At 35.0% G+C, this 15582-nt stretch overlaps 1 protein-coding gene across 1 annotated transcript in view; it reads left to right on the top strand.

The window, feature by feature from the left end:
• PPP1R2 (protein phosphatase 1 regulatory inhibitor subunit 2) overlaps positions 1-14985 on the top strand; it is a 21292-nt gene extending 6307 nt beyond the window's left edge. The window contains exons 2-6 of the mRNA XM_007465850.1: positions 4411-4518; positions 6486-6563; positions 7110-7207; positions 12763-12930; positions 14888-14985. Of these exons, the coding sequence (XP_007465912.1) occupies positions 4411-4518; positions 6486-6563; positions 7110-7207; positions 12763-12930; positions 14888-14934 (499 nt within the window). The 3' untranslated portion in view covers positions 14935-14985. The remainder of the gene's footprint in view (positions 1-4410; positions 4519-6485; positions 6564-7109; positions 7208-12762; positions 12931-14887) is intronic.
• The last annotated feature ends 597 nt before the right edge of the window (positions 14986-15582 follow it).

The raw sequence follows: 15582 nt of genomic DNA, 5'->3' as shown, positions 1-15582 counted from the left end.
TTTTTTTCCTTGCGTTATGCGGGCCTCTCACTGTTGTGGCCTCTCCCATTTGCGGAGCACAGGCTCCGGACGCGCAGGCTCAGTGGCCATGGCTCACGGGCCCAGCCGCTCCGCGGCATGTGGGATCTTCCCGAAACGGGGCACGAACCCGCGTCCCCTGCATCGGCAGGCGGACTCTCAAGCACTGCGCCACCAGGGAAGCCCAGAAGCTATTTTTATATATACTATATGTGTACTGTTTTGTCTATATATATACTAATAGCTTGGGTATTTTTTCGTATATGTTAAGAGTGGAAAGAATATACAGAAATCAAAATTGTTAGTGGGTTAAGGTACTAGGATTGTGATTTTTAAATTTTATCCTTAATTTCAAGAAAACATCATTTCTTCTTATATCCTACAATTCAGTTCTTTTTCTTCTATCATTATCTCACAGAACAGATTTGCAGGGTGTTTGGGGTTACCTCTGTAACTTCAGAGGGCCATCTTCATTCTTCTAATGATGATAAATTGTCATTTTAATTCAATATTGTTAGCATCACTTAGGAAGTAGCTTGTTTTACTTTGAGATTAGGACACACCTAGCAAAGTCATTTTGTATGTGTTTATTTTTTAAATATTTTATTGTAATTTAATACACATACAGAAAAGTGTATTAGATGTAATTTTAAAGCTTAAGGAATAATTATAAAGCAAACACCCCTGTAACCGCCATCCTGGTCAAGAAGAAGAATGTTTCCATCACCTCAGAAATGTCTCCTGTCTGGGACTTCCCCGGTGGCCCAGTGGGTGGGACTCCACGCTCCCAATGCAGGGGGCCAGGGTTCGATCCCTGGTTGGGAACTAGATCCCTCATGCATGACGCAACTAAGATCCAGTGCAGCCAAAATAAATAATAAATAAATAAATATTAAAAAAAAACACACAGAAGGAGAAAGAAAAGAAATGTCTCCTGTCCTTTCCAATCACAGTCTCCTCCTCCCCTGTAATATAATCACTATCCTGACTTTTATGGTAATTCCCTAAGTATACATCCCTATACATTTTAGTTTTTGCGTGCTCTTGAACTTTATGTAAATAGATATGTGCTAGTTATCTTTTACAATATCTTTAATAGGGAGTCTTAATTGGACTGTATTAATACAGGTTTTATGAAACGTTTACCTGTGCTTTTGTGTTTCTGACTCGGACTTAACTCTGGATTATCATTTCAGAGGCCTTGTCTATCAGGAGGGAACATTGAGTTACCATATAATGGGTCTCCCTTTGTCTATTAATTGAATTGCTTCTTCACAAAATTAATCTAATTCTCTTAAAATTTGTATATGTCTTTAATTATCCTTCTGATCAGAAGCTTCTTGATCATTTCTGCTGTCTAAAATCTTTAAAGTGTATCTCTTTTCACTGTGAGTTTCCTTACGTAGAATATGGCCATGAGAAGACCTAAATCATTTGCTTTCTAAATTTACAGAAATTTGTAGATAATAGAGCTATTTAGCAAAATACAAATCTGAAACTGTAGATTTAGTCAAATAGAAAACTGACTGCTTTTTAGAAAAACTCATTCTGTAGCAGATCATAAATATTTCAAAATCATTTAAATTTTGACTCTTGTGGGACAGTGGGAGAAGGCATTCATACATAAGCAATTTAAACATTTTTTCAGAATGCCTTATCACAAGCCATTCTCACAGTGCTAAGTGAGATATGGTTTCCAGACTTGTAACAAAACTTTAGATTTAAAAATCCTAAAAATTCCATTTTTTATAATTTCCATGTAGAGTAAATACAGCCCAAGAGAGAATGTTTGTTGGACTTGCCTATAGTAACAAGACTAATGAAGGGTAAGTGGAACTTGAACCTTAAACATCTATCTCCCAGTTGAATGTTACTGTTGTTGTTTTTCGCCACAAGACCAACTATTACTCTGATTGTCAGAAACTAGGCATCTAAAGAAATCAATACTATTTTATAGCAACATCTATATACACAGTCTAGTTCAATCAAGTGTTATATACATACACACACTAGCAACATTTAAGTTTGATTAGTTGAAAATTCAGGTGAGTACCTTGCTGAATGAATAAAAAAGCAGTTCTTTAAAGAAGAAATGTTATTTCTGTGCTTTAAAAATAAACGACCCATTAATTTTTCGCTTCTTATAAACTTAAGATTTTGATTTTTTCATGGTGAATAAACTTCTGTTTGGTGGGGGGCAGGAATGGGTGTTGTAGTGTCAGTCACCTGTGGAGTATATCTAGGCCAACCTTTGCCTCTTGATAAAACTAAGGGTAAGTAGGCTTAAAAGGAAGTTATAGTTAATAGTACTTAGTCTGAAATTGAATATTATTCAGCCTTAAAAAGGAAGAAATTTTTGACACATGCCACAACATAGATGAACCATGCAGACATTAAGTGAGATAAGCCATCCACAAAGGACAAATACAGTATCAGTCCACTTATAAGAGGTACCTCGAGTGGTCTTAGAGACAGAAAATGGAATGGTTGTTGTGGCCGGGGTGAGGGGTAGTGTTCAGTGGGTACAGAGTTTTCAGCTGGGGAAGATGAAAAAGTTCTAGAGACGGATGATGGTGATGGTTACACAATAATGTGAATGTACTTAATGTCACAGAACTATTCACTTAAAAATGGTTAAAATGGGGCTTCCCTGGTGGCGCAGTGGTTGAGAGTCCGCCTGCCGATGCAGGGGATACGGGTTCGTGCCCCAGTCCGGGAAGATCCCACATGCCACGGAGCGGCTAGGCCCGTGAGCCATGGCCGCTGAGCCTGCGTGTCCGGAGCCTGTGCTCCGCAACGGGAGAGGCAGCAACAGTGAGAGGCCCGCGAATAGCAAAAAAAAAAAAAAAAAAAGGTTAAAATGGTGAATTTTATGTTATGTATATTCTACCACAATAAAAATACGAAGGAAAAAAGTGATTAGCCTTAAATGGGGACACTGTGGGCCCTTTATGGTAGAAAGCAGAAGAACATAAAGTCAGGCTTAACTGCCACAAGTGGGCACATGTAATTTTTAAGGTGACTCAGAACATGGAGAAGAGAATATGACATTAAAATTTTAAATATGTCTTTCTTCAAGAGCAGTTCAAGATCCAGGTATTGGTAGATTTAGGAAAATTGAAAATATCTGCAGTAAAACCTCACCAATGTTGAGCAAATACGGAAAGGATGATTTGAATCTGTGTAAAATCTCCATTGATTTTTTTTTTAAGGTAGTTATATTTTTAAGTATATAACCAAGTCACAAATTGTATATGTAACAGATTGTTGGCTGGCACAGAGGTTGTTGATGTCCTTTTTAATGAGTAGATAAGGATTTGTAATTAAGGCATTTAATTATTGAGCACCTTAGTAGTTGTACAAATATTTTGTTGAATGGACACTAATGGATGTTCATAAAGCATTTACAAAGCATTTCTAGTTTTCTTAAGTAGATTTATTCCAGGTGACCTGAAACCATTTATCAGCAAATCGTTATATTTCTAAATTTGAAAAAAAACAACTGAGGTATAATTTTATGTGCAATCTAAATCTTTATTAATGGTATCTGAATTTAATGAGGTTTTCTCTGTAGTTTTATGTTATGATTATTTTGATTGTTATAGATACTGCTAAAAAAAATTAGGCCAAGGAAAATATTCCTGTTGTGTTTTTTATCAAACTATTTAAAATATATCGTAGATCCAAAATCGTTAACTACTGAGATCAGGCAATGTGTAAATTCCAGCTTTTGCTGTTATTCTATAGGCCAGATGAAGATTAAACATGTCATAATGTAATAGTTTTTTGAATGCCTGGTGAAGAATCTGATTACCCCTCCATATCCACAGGTTCTGCATCCTCCGATTCAACCAATCATGGATCAAACATATTCTGGAAAAAATATTTCCAGAAAGTTTCAGAAACCAAACTTGAATTTGCCATGTGCCAGCAACTATTTGCATTGTATTATGTTGTATTTACAACTATTTGCATAGCATTTACATTGTATTAGGCATTATAAGTAATCTAGTAATGATCTAAAGTATACGGAAGGATGTGCAGAGATTATATACAAATACTATGCCATGTTATAGAAGAGATTTTAACATCCTTGGATTTTGGTATCTGTGTCAGTCCTGGAACCAATCCTCTGAGGATACCGAGGGACAACTGTAATGTGTTTTTAATATGTGGGCACTAAGTATTCTGTAAAATATTTACTGACACGTTATTGTAGTTACTTATGGCTTTTACCCAAGTCAGTTTCTGTTCCAAGAAAGTAGATGTAAAAATAGAAGTTAGCAGTCAAATAGAAATTGCAATGTGGGATTTGGATGTTCGTGAATTTTAGATGTGTACATTTTGTATCTTTCACTACATTGAGGAAAATTTTTTTTCTTCTTATTGTAGTAAAAAGTCCCAGAAGTGGGATGAAATGAACATCCTGGCGACATATCATCCAGCAGACAAAGACTATGGTTTAATGAAAATAGATGAACCTAGCACTCCTTACCATAGGTAATGTTTTGTACACAGAATTCCTTTTTTGACTTGTTTCCATTTTGCATTTGACATGAGCTTCTGGATAACAGATGATTTGAATCTTTGTCTGTTTTTTTTATATTTGCTACTGGAACACTAATTAATAACCCAACTGCATATTTTTGTTTAATAGTAAAAGTAATATGGAACTTTATGGAATCCATTTTTTACATTATAATTATAGTAGTAAATGTTTATTCATTGCACCTCAGTGGTCCCTAGCTGCTAATCATATATACAAAGTGACTTTTGCCTTCCTTAAAGTCATCTATTTGTAAAGGAAGATGAGAGCTGGGCTTGTTTGCTTTCTAAGTAGGTGTCAGGGGCTTATTCATTCTCTTTGCAGAAAGGGATAACTTCACGGATGGTAACTCTTTTTTAATCCATGCAAAGACAAGTGGACATTACTACTGTTTCATGTCCTTATTTTTGAACTTACATGATATTGTAGTTCATATAATTGCATTGTAATTGTTAGTTTTGAGTCTTCCAGACTCAAATGACTCATTATCATTTTTTTAATGAGTTGTAAAATGATAGTGTATGGCTGTAGTTAGTATGAAGACAAAAATAAGGCACCAATAAACATAATGAGATTCTAAATAAGTTAGAAATACCTAATTCAGATCATGCCTAGATTGTATTGAAAAAAATAACGATTTTCAGGACTGAAATATTTTGTATTTGTCACTGAAGTAAAACAACATAAATCCAGAAGTTACTATTAAAATAGAGTTAAAGAAATTCTGTTGTTTTTTTTTTTTTTTTTTTTTTTTTTTACAAATTGAAGGTCTGTACGCAGGCCTCTCACTGTTGTGGCCTCTCCCGTTGCGGAGCACAGGCTCCGGATGCGCAGGCTCAGCAGCCATGGCTCACGGGCCTAGCTGCTCCGCGGCATGTGGGATCTTCCCGGACTGGGGCATGAACCCGTGTCCCCTGCATCGGCAGGCGGACTCTCAACCACTGCACCACTAGGGAAGCCCAGAAATTCTGTTTTAAATCAATGGATGAAACTTTGGAAGATAAGTTGAGATAACTTGATAACAGCAAAAACAGTAAAAACAAGAATTAACATGATTGTGACAAGGGGAGAAAAATAATGAAATAGGTACAGATACTGAAACTCACTACTAATAAAGCTTGAGGGAAGAAGTAGACATATCATTTATGAAAGTGATCCTTATTTTTCTCCTAATTACAGGTATATACTTTAAAACGTAACCTAAAACTTTTATTGTACCAGAAGCCAAAGTTAATGCTTTCTTCCTTTTCAATAAAGGTAGTAGACATCCCTTATCTGTGTTGGTTGGAGATAACTATCCTAAAAAAATTAAGATCAAACATGATTCAAAAATAAATAGCTGTAGCCATTATTTTAAAACTGTTTATATTTAAATAATAAAGATAACCATTTTTCGCAATTATGTGGGGAGCAAATATTTCATTAGAGAGTAGATTGGGTAAGCTAAATAGCTTTTAAACTTCCTGAATTAGGTCTTAGGATCTAATTTTGTTATTTTACCTAACCTGTGTCTGCATAGATCATTTGTGTCTTATCTTCAGGTTGATGTACAAATACATATTCTAAAGCTGGATAGGGTTCTTCTGCATTATTTTTTCCCTGTCACTGGATGGACTAACTGAAGTTTTTTTTTTTCCCCTCCAGATGATTCGCATTTTCAGTATTTATTTTTATAGTTGCAGTGGGGTTTTTTTGCATGTTTTTTCTTTTTTTTTAATTATTTGAAGGCTTTTCTTGATTGGTGCTATACTTTTAAATATTTGCATCAAATAGAAACAATGTAAAATTAAACTTCAAAGATGACAACAGAGCCATAAATACATTGATACTTTTAGTTAATAGAATTATGTTTCTCTACCTTGTTTTCCTGCTTGAAAAATTATAGTTCAGGTATTAATTTATAATGTGCTTATCATCCTAGTATGGTAGGTGATGATGAAGATGCACTGAGTGATTCAGAAACCACTGAAGCCCTGACCCCAGATATCTTAGCTAGGAAGTAAGTATTGATGACTATAAAGCATTTTTCTCATGCTGTTTTTAATTCTGCAGAGTTAAAGGCATTTTACTTTACTTGTACAAGTGTAAATAAAAAGCATGTGCTAAATAAATAAGTTTATCTGTTTTTTTCATAGCAACTTACATAGTCTTATTCCTAGGTTAAAATCAAGGTATGTAGATTGAGAACCAGAAGCTGGTACACAGATTCCCTGTGTCAGTTCCCTGAATGGAGGGTTTTCTGTTTTTGCTTTTTAATATCCTGTCACCTGGGTTTTAAAGATAGAAGTGAGAAAGGCAAAATAAGTTGAATTCCTGGAAAAAAGCTCTATTCCTTTGCTGTTCATGGGTTTGTCAACTTCCACTCTTCTTGTTTATTGGTTTCTATATACAGTCCCACTCTCTTGCTTTTTATGTTCCTCATCAGGTTATAGCTAGCATATTAATGATCTTTAGATGTTTTTATGAGACTAAAAAGTTGAGTGAGACACTCAACTAATATAAGACTATCACAGTATTGATTTCTTTTTAAATGATTGTTGTATAGATTAACTGCTGCTGCTGAAAGCTCGGAGCCAAAGTGTCGAGTTCGTGAACAAGAAAGCAGTGAAGATGAGGATAGTGACCTCTCACCTGAAGAACGAGGTAGTTTCTTTTACTGCTTTTAGCATTGCTAATAATTTTTGCTAAGATAAATTCATTATATAGAAGACTGTCAAATGGTTTTCCTTTTTAGGAAGTGGATGGTGGGAGATTAGGGAGCAACATTTTTATAATTCAGATTCTACTTGTGTGGGTTTACTGTATGACAGCTCCACCCCCCCACCATTTCAAGAAAATATTACTGTCTTTAAAGGAATTAACATGTGTTCCTTTCTTTGCACTTTTTGTTCCATTCTTTGTACCAAGCATCTGTACCAGGTAGATGCTCAGTAAATATTTATTAAATTAATGCATTTAGGGTCATTGAGTGTTTGGATGATCTTAAAGTGGATAGCAGTAAGAGCTAATTTCTCAATTGCTTGTGCTTTTTCTGTATTAAGGCAGTGGTGAAGCTTACCAAATGAATCAAGATGGTAAGACTTCGAATAAAGATTTTTGTTAGGTCCCATTGAACAGAAAGAACAGAAGTGTCACAGGAAAGGAGATAAAGATAGCCCTCCCAACAAGGATGAAAGAGGCTCTTTTAGTCCACACAGTACATACACAGTTAAGGCATTGCTACCTATTCATTGTTCTGTTTTTACAAGTATTAGTTCTTATCTGTGGAGGTAAGGAAAGATGGAAGATATTTCACTTTGTTGCTTTTTATAATTTTGAAGGATGTGAATGTATAATCTCAGGAATTGAAAATTGCTTATATAGTTTATTTTCAATTATTTTTTAATAATTTATTTATTTTTAATTTAATTTATTTATTTGACTGCGTTGGGTCTTCATTGCTGCACGTGGGCTTTCTCTAGTTGCGGCGAGTGGGGGCTACTCTTCATTGCGATGCGCGGGCTTCTCATTGTAGTGGCTTCTCGTTGCGGAGCACGGGCTCTAGGCACGCGGGCTTCAGCATTTGTGGCTCACGGGCTCAGTATTTGTGGCTCATGGGCTCGAGAGCGCAGGCTCAGTAGTTGTGGTGCACGGGCTTAGTTGCTTCACGGCATGTGGGGTCTTCCCAGACCAGGGATTGAACCCGTGTCCCCTGCATTGGCAGGCGGATTCTTAACCACTGCACTACCAGGGAAGTCCCTTCAGTTATTTTTAAAAGGGAAAACCAAGCCTATGTATAGGAAAAAAGATGCAAGAAAAACACACACCCTCACAAAAAAGAAAAAAGAGATCGAGTAGTTTGTTTACTTGAAGGCTTGAAATGTGGAAAACTACCTGTATGTACTGTAAAGAAGTTTAGAAACTTTAGAACTAAGATTCTGAATATTTGCTAGTTAACTGTCAGGATCTTTGTCATGTGTAGCTGTAAAGGTAGAATTTGCTATTCCCTCCTATCATCTTTAGAATGTAGTGTATTGAACAAAACTCTGATAGTTTGAATACTATACAAGAAAGAAATTTTACATACAGCATAATCTCAAATTGTATTATATTATCTTATATCCTCAGTGACTTCCTGATTTATTTTCCCAAAATATACCCCAAAGGCCCTTGAAATGGTTTCAGATAGAAATTGTTCCTAGAGTTTGTTGATTCCTTATTCTCTGAAAACTTGATCTACTGAGAACAGGGAATTTTTTTATTAACCTCTATTGTCAGTTTCATTAAGGGATTTTTCCCTCAAATTGTAGTTCCAGGAGTTAGCCAGCAGGGGGAACCATTTCACTAGTTAGTTTCACAAGTTCAAGTTCCCAGTTGTAAGAGTTACTGATACAGGTGTTTATTGCTTTTAAATAAATTACATGTCTGAACATCCTTGTTTATTAAAGAAATTCTTAGAAACTTTTATCTTGGGGACTTCCCTGGTGGCGCAGTGGTTGAGAGTCCGCCTGCCGATTCAGGGGACACGGGTTCGTGCCCCGGTCCGGGAAGATCCCACATGCCGCAGAGCGGCTAGGCCCATGAGCCATGGTTGCTGAGCCTGCGAGTCCGGAGCCTGTGCTCCGCAACAGGAGAGGCCACAACAGTAAGGCCCGCGTACCGCAAAAAAAAAAAAGAAAAAGAAAGAAAATTTTATCCTGTAACTAGTAACATAACAATTCAAATATTGGCTGTGGAGTCAGATAGATCTAAGTTTGTACTCTAGGTATGTCACTCACCTAATTTGCCTAATTTCTCTTACCCTCAGTTTCCTCATTTCTAAATGGGGGGCTATAAAAATATTTGGAGTCATTTTTGAGTATTAAATGAGATAAAGAATTAAGTACTCAGTAAATATTAACTTTTAATAACTTAAATAATTGGTATATTCTCCATTATATTATTTTTAAAAACAGCAAAAGAAAGTATAAAAAGGATAATTTACTTGTGAAGTTCACATGGATAGTTGATTATTATTAGAGCTGGGCCTGAAACCTGAAAATTTTTATACTCTTTGGCATTATGTTGCTCTGCCATACAAAGATTATAAGTAAATATTCAAAGAAGGTTGAGACCACTTACATTAGCTTTCTACAAAATAAATACATAAATTATATAATAAATTTTGAGTATTGCAAAACTAAAATATATAACAAGCAAAACTGAGTTTAATATCTCTTAGAATTAAAAAGAAATCATTTTCTTAGACTATTAGTGTAATTGACAAAAGAAAAATACCGTAAGAGCAACTCTTAGGAATAAGAAACTACAAATTAAAACAGCGTCGTGGTGCCTTTCTTTCCTTTCAGATCAACAAAAATTAAAGAGAATGACAATATCCCTTTTGGTGTGAATGTGGAGAAATAAGTTATTCATATACAATTGGTGGGTGTGAAAAATGGTTTGGCGTTTCTGGACGGCGGTATGGCAACATATGAGCCAAAAGCTTTAAAAGAAAATGACACCCTTTGCTCTAGCAATTCAGTTTCCCAGGCTTTATATCAATGTTTCTCAAACATTTTTTACCAAGTGCCACTCAGTATACATGTAAACATAAAATTATAAAAATTAAAATTTCACAAAACATTACTTAACTTTTACTATATGTGATATGTGCTATCTAGTTTATTCTGTTTTGTTTCATTTCTTTAAAATGCTGGTTATAACTTACTAAAGGATTATAAGGCACAGTTTAAAAAAACACTAACTAGGGCTTCCCTGGTGGCGCAGTGGTTGAGAGTCTGCCTGCCGATGCAGGAGGGGACACGGGTTCGTGCCCGGGTCTGGGAAGATCCCACATGCCGAGGAGCGGCTGGGCCCGTGAGCCATGGCCGCTGAGCCTGAGCGTCCGGAGCCTGTGCTCCGCAACGGGAGAGGCCACAACAGTGAGAGGCCCACGTACCGCAAAAAAAACAAAAAGAAAAACACTAACTAATGTTGAGAAAATGATAGAACAGATGCACAAATATGTAAGTTGAACCTTGAACAACATGGGTTTGAACTGTGCAGGTCCACTTATACTAAATACCTACTACAGTACTACACACAGTCTGCGGTTGGTTGAATCCACAGATGCAGAACTGTGAATATGAAGGGCAAACTGTAAAGTTATATGTGGATTTCAACTGTGAGGAGAGTAGGCACTCCTAATCCCCACTTTGTTCAAGGGTCAACTGTATATTACATCATAAAAAACAATGAAAATACAAAGGGGGAAATCAGAAACCTTTGACCAAGATAGGGGATTAAATTATAACTCACTACTTTATAGCCTTTTAAAAATTATGTAAATCTGCTATGTACATGGCAGAATTTTACTCTATCTTCATATACTTTATTGTCTAAACTCTGGATTATTTTAAGAGTGAAAGGGTCACTAATACAGCTCCATCAGACAATAGGCATAAACTGAGACTTCCTGGGACGTGGTCATTCTAACTATACAGTAAGTGAGAAAACAGCACATACATACAAGGTATGATTCATTTTTATAAAAAATACATTTTTAGAAAAAAGTCGAGTCATAAAATATTAATGATAATTTCTGAGTGTGGAGATTGAGTGATTTTTAAGTTTCTAACTTTTTTTAAACTTTGTAAAAGTTTTTTTAAGTTGCATGAAAAAGAACATGTGTTACTTTGTACTGAGAAAAAGTCTTACCTTTTTAGTAAATGTATCTGGTATTGGAGGCAATTAGAATCATTTTTTGTTGTTTTTTAATCTTGGCTTTTACATCATCTGAAAGTTATCACTAAAAATTTAGTCATGAGGATTTGGTCTTTTATTGATTTTTTTAAAAAATTTTACTTTGTTCTACAATATGTTACTCTCAAAGAGTAAAACAAATCACAAAAGTAACTTAAAGAAGGAGAAAGATGGCTGGCAAGATCTTGGTAGTTTGCAACAAATGTTTATGGTATGATGATATGGATGTTGATCTTGGAACTTTCCTTCTCCCAACCCAAATAGAGGCTGAAAAGTGACTGATCAGTAGTGACAACTGTAAATGCCAGTGTTTAGAACATAAATAAGTACAGATGATAAAAACTTAAAGGGAGGGACTTCCCTGGCGGTCCAGTGGTTAAGACTCCGCGCTTCCACTGCAGGGGATGTGGGTTTGATAGAGGGAATTAGGGGACATAGAGAAAGTACTTTGAATAGCCTTATTCTGAGAGATTTCTCTTATGCCTTTTTGGCATTAAAATATTTTTATGAATACCATAATAAACCTATGGTGAATGAGTTTTAATGCTCTTGACAAAATAAACAGTTGGCAATTTTATGTCGACTCCTTTTTTGTTTTTCAATTTACTGGTCTAAGAAATTCTAAAATCTTAAAATATTTCTTAAACAGTTGATCTTTAAAGTGCTATCTGTTGATAAAGTATGATCAGTTGTGTTGATTTACAGCTATTTTTATGTTTCTGTGGTGAAGACTATAAATAAAGAATAGTCTAGAATCACTTTACTGTTGCTAATAACACATTTTTCTTAAAATTACTCTGGGAATGAGGTTATGTTTTTAGGCCAGCAATGTTCGGGGTTTTTTTCCTCCCCCCGTCCCTTCTTCCCTCCCTCCCTCCCTCCCTCTCTAGAGCCAGCAATGTTTTAAATCATGGCAATTTCTTAATGGATAATAAGAATTTTTTAAAGGAATTTTTTCTGAATTATAAAAATAGAAAACTTGAAAACATTAAAATTACCCCATAGTTCCTTGACCCAGAATTAACGGCTGTTAATTGCCAAGTCTTATTTTGTGTGTGTGTGCACATGTGCATGCACGCAGGCTTTGAACATAGTATGTATATGGTATTATAGTTTTCCTTTTTTCCCATTCAACTCTATCTGGAGAATTTTCCTATATCTTTAAATTTCCTTCACAAATATAACTACTAATGGCTCTTACTCTTAGTCTCCCATTAAGACGTACTTGAAGCATCTAAGGCAAAGGTTGGTAAACTTTTTCTACAAACGGCCAGACAGTAAATATTTTAGGTTTTGAGGGCCATATGGTCTCTATTGCAACTACTCAACTCTGCCATTGAGTACAAAAGCAGTCTTAAGCATTACAAAAGCAAATGAGCGTGACTGTGTTCCATAACACTTTACTTACCAAATAGACACAGGCTGTAGTTTGCCAATCTTTGAGCTAAAGACGCCTATTTTTTTGTATCTTGTAGAAAAAAAGCGACAGTTTGAAATGAAAAGGAAGCTTCACTACAATGAAGGACTGAATATTAAATTAGCTAGACAATTAATTTCAGAAGACCTACATGATGATGAGGAGGATGAAGAAATGTCAGAGACTGCAGCTGGAGAAAGCATGAATACAGAAGAATCAAATCAAGGTTAGGTGTTTTGAAAATATCACTGAGACACTTTTGGTCCTTTGTACCTAAATAATATACTTCATTTTGCTCGCAACTTTGAAGAACCTCAGAAAATTTTGCTAAAATTCACTTTTTATGCCAAAAGTTTAGAAAATTTCAACCCCTGTTGGTCAGTTTCAAAATAATGTTTTTATGCTCAGAGTTGATTTAAGCCCATATGTTATGTTATATGTCTATGTTGTTTGGTCTACTTGGCTTTAAGCAATGATGTTTGTCTTCATATTAAGCTATACTTTGTTTTTAATGGTTCAGATCATATTTTGTCTGTCGTAACAATGTCAATTAAGGTTTAAACTTTTTAAAGAAACATGTTTTTAACATGGAAGATTTGTTTTAACATCCCTTCAGGCATAAAGTATGTCATGTCTTTCCAGTGTTGATTCTTTTGACTGTTGGGTCAACAAATTATTTGGCTGATTTTTGTTTGTTTTAAGTCTCAGACAAGCAGCCACTGCAGCCTACCAACTCTCTATCAGTCATAGAAAATTGATTTTATTTATTTATTTTTCATAAACTGTTATTCTGGCATTCAACAAAGGTGAATCTTCTATACCATTAATGCAGATTTTGTGCCCATCTACCTACTCTTTGTGCTGCAAACTGGTGCTTTTGAGTGGAGATGTAACTTACTTTTTTTTTTTAACATCTTTATTGGGGTATAATTGCTTTACAATGGTGTGTTAGTTTCTGCTTTATAACAAAGTGAATCAGTTATACATATACATATGTTCCCATATCTCTTCCCTCTTGCATCTCCCTCCCTCCCACCCTCCCTAGTAACTTACTTTTATATGTTGTGCCTTGGATGATTAAGTCTTAGGAAAGTAAATAATTATTATATTATTGTTTTGGTGAGCAGATATGAAATATAAGTGATTCTGTGGTAGAACCTGATGACTGTGCTCATTATAATAGCAGGATGACAATATTTTTTTCTTATTCCATGTTATGCTTTTGCGTTTCAGTTTGTTTCATACAGCATTTTCTTTCCATTTTATTCACCATAGTCTGTTTAACTTGAACAAACTTTATCTTGAGTAATTATTGTTGTATGTCTCTCTCTTCTCTCTCTTTCAATTATCCATTTTTAGGTGACCTATCTCCTAGCTGGTCTTTGTTTCCCTGTTACCTATATCTTGGTGATTTCTTTTTATGTATTCAATGCAGATGTTTCTGGGTTATAACTTTTCATCAGTTTCTTCTCAGACTTTCAGTATCCATTTGTAGCGAGTCTAACAAAGCGTTGGGAATACCCTTCATTTGCCAATGGAAATTTGTACCAGCACCACTTACATAGGAGTATATACTGCTTCGCTTCAATAACGTCCACAAAGATAGAAAAGACTACATAATAAGGCACAGAGAAGAAAGTTCATTATTTATTTTCTGTTCTTGGCCGCTTAAAAAAATTTTACCAGCTTTTAAAATCTCCAAGGATCTATGGCACCCATTACTTTTTTATCATTTTCCTTCTTTTCCCCCTCTTCTACACTCCTGCCCATCCCCACCTGTTTTATTACTGTTTTTATAAAAAGAAATGTGGCATGTTTAGACTCTCAGGAAATTTTTTATCATTTTTATATCATAAACACAAATCTTTTATAGTTCTGGATATTTGAGTTGTAATAAACTCTTAGCTATCCACCTGTGATTTATTCACAGACGTGTTCAACCTGAAACCTATTGTCCTGTCACTTAAATAGATACACCTGCTCTGCTCTTTATATTTATGGGGTATACAGATTGTTTCATATCTTACTGATCAGTCTGCATGAAATATATCTTACTTGTTTTTTAGATCTTTCTATTTGTTTATCATACGTAGCAGTGGAAGGAAACTTTAGCTCAGGTAGTTCCAAGTTTGGCAATACTCAACAAACAAATTATGTTGCTGTTTTTTCTTTTATCATTGCAGGATCTACTACATGTGACCAACTGCAAAACAAATCACAGAGCTCATAGAAGGGATTCGTTCAGCACAGTAATTGTCAGATACAAACCCTGTTACTATAACATACTGCTTCTTGTTCTCTACAATTCATGACTTAAGTACCAAAATGCGTACCAGTTATTATATATTGCCAAGAATTAAATAACTTTAGAGACTAAATAGACTGAAAATGCCTAATTGATACATATATTCTTGTGCCTAGTACTTCACCACAAATACAGCATAATGTCATCAGTCCAAAACTACATTACTTTTGTAAGAACACTGGTTAATTTGTATAAGATATATAGCTTTTTATGCTTTAGAAGTTAATATCTTTTGGGGAGGGAGAAGGGATCTAATTTATTTTCTTCACTTCTAGATGTGATAGCTCTTATAAAAAATTAGGTTTTTTAAAAATCAAAATCCAGTTGGAACAACAGATCATACAGGCTGATAAATATTCAGTCTGAAAAGTATTTTAACATGCACCTTCAACTTGTCTGTTTAATTGAAAAGAATTATAAGAGTTACTGTTGCATTTTCTGGTATACTACCTTTAAAATTCCTGTTGAGTTTCTTTTATGTTTACAAGGAAAGGATTAAACTTTCTCTCATCAAAACTAGCTTTTTCCACAAATAAATTATCAGGTTAAACTTGCACTAATGTCTGCTCTGAC

This window comes from Lipotes vexillifer, unplaced genomic scaffold (assembly GCF_000442215.2).
Source record: "Lipotes vexillifer unplaced genomic scaffold, Lipotes_vexillifer_v1.1 scaffold853, whole genome shotgun sequence".
Taxonomy (NCBI): Eukaryota; Metazoa; Chordata; class Mammalia; order Artiodactyla; family Lipotidae; genus Lipotes; species Lipotes vexillifer.
The sequence above is the reverse complement of the archived record's forward strand: the minus strand, read 5'-3'. Positions and strand labels throughout refer to the sequence as shown.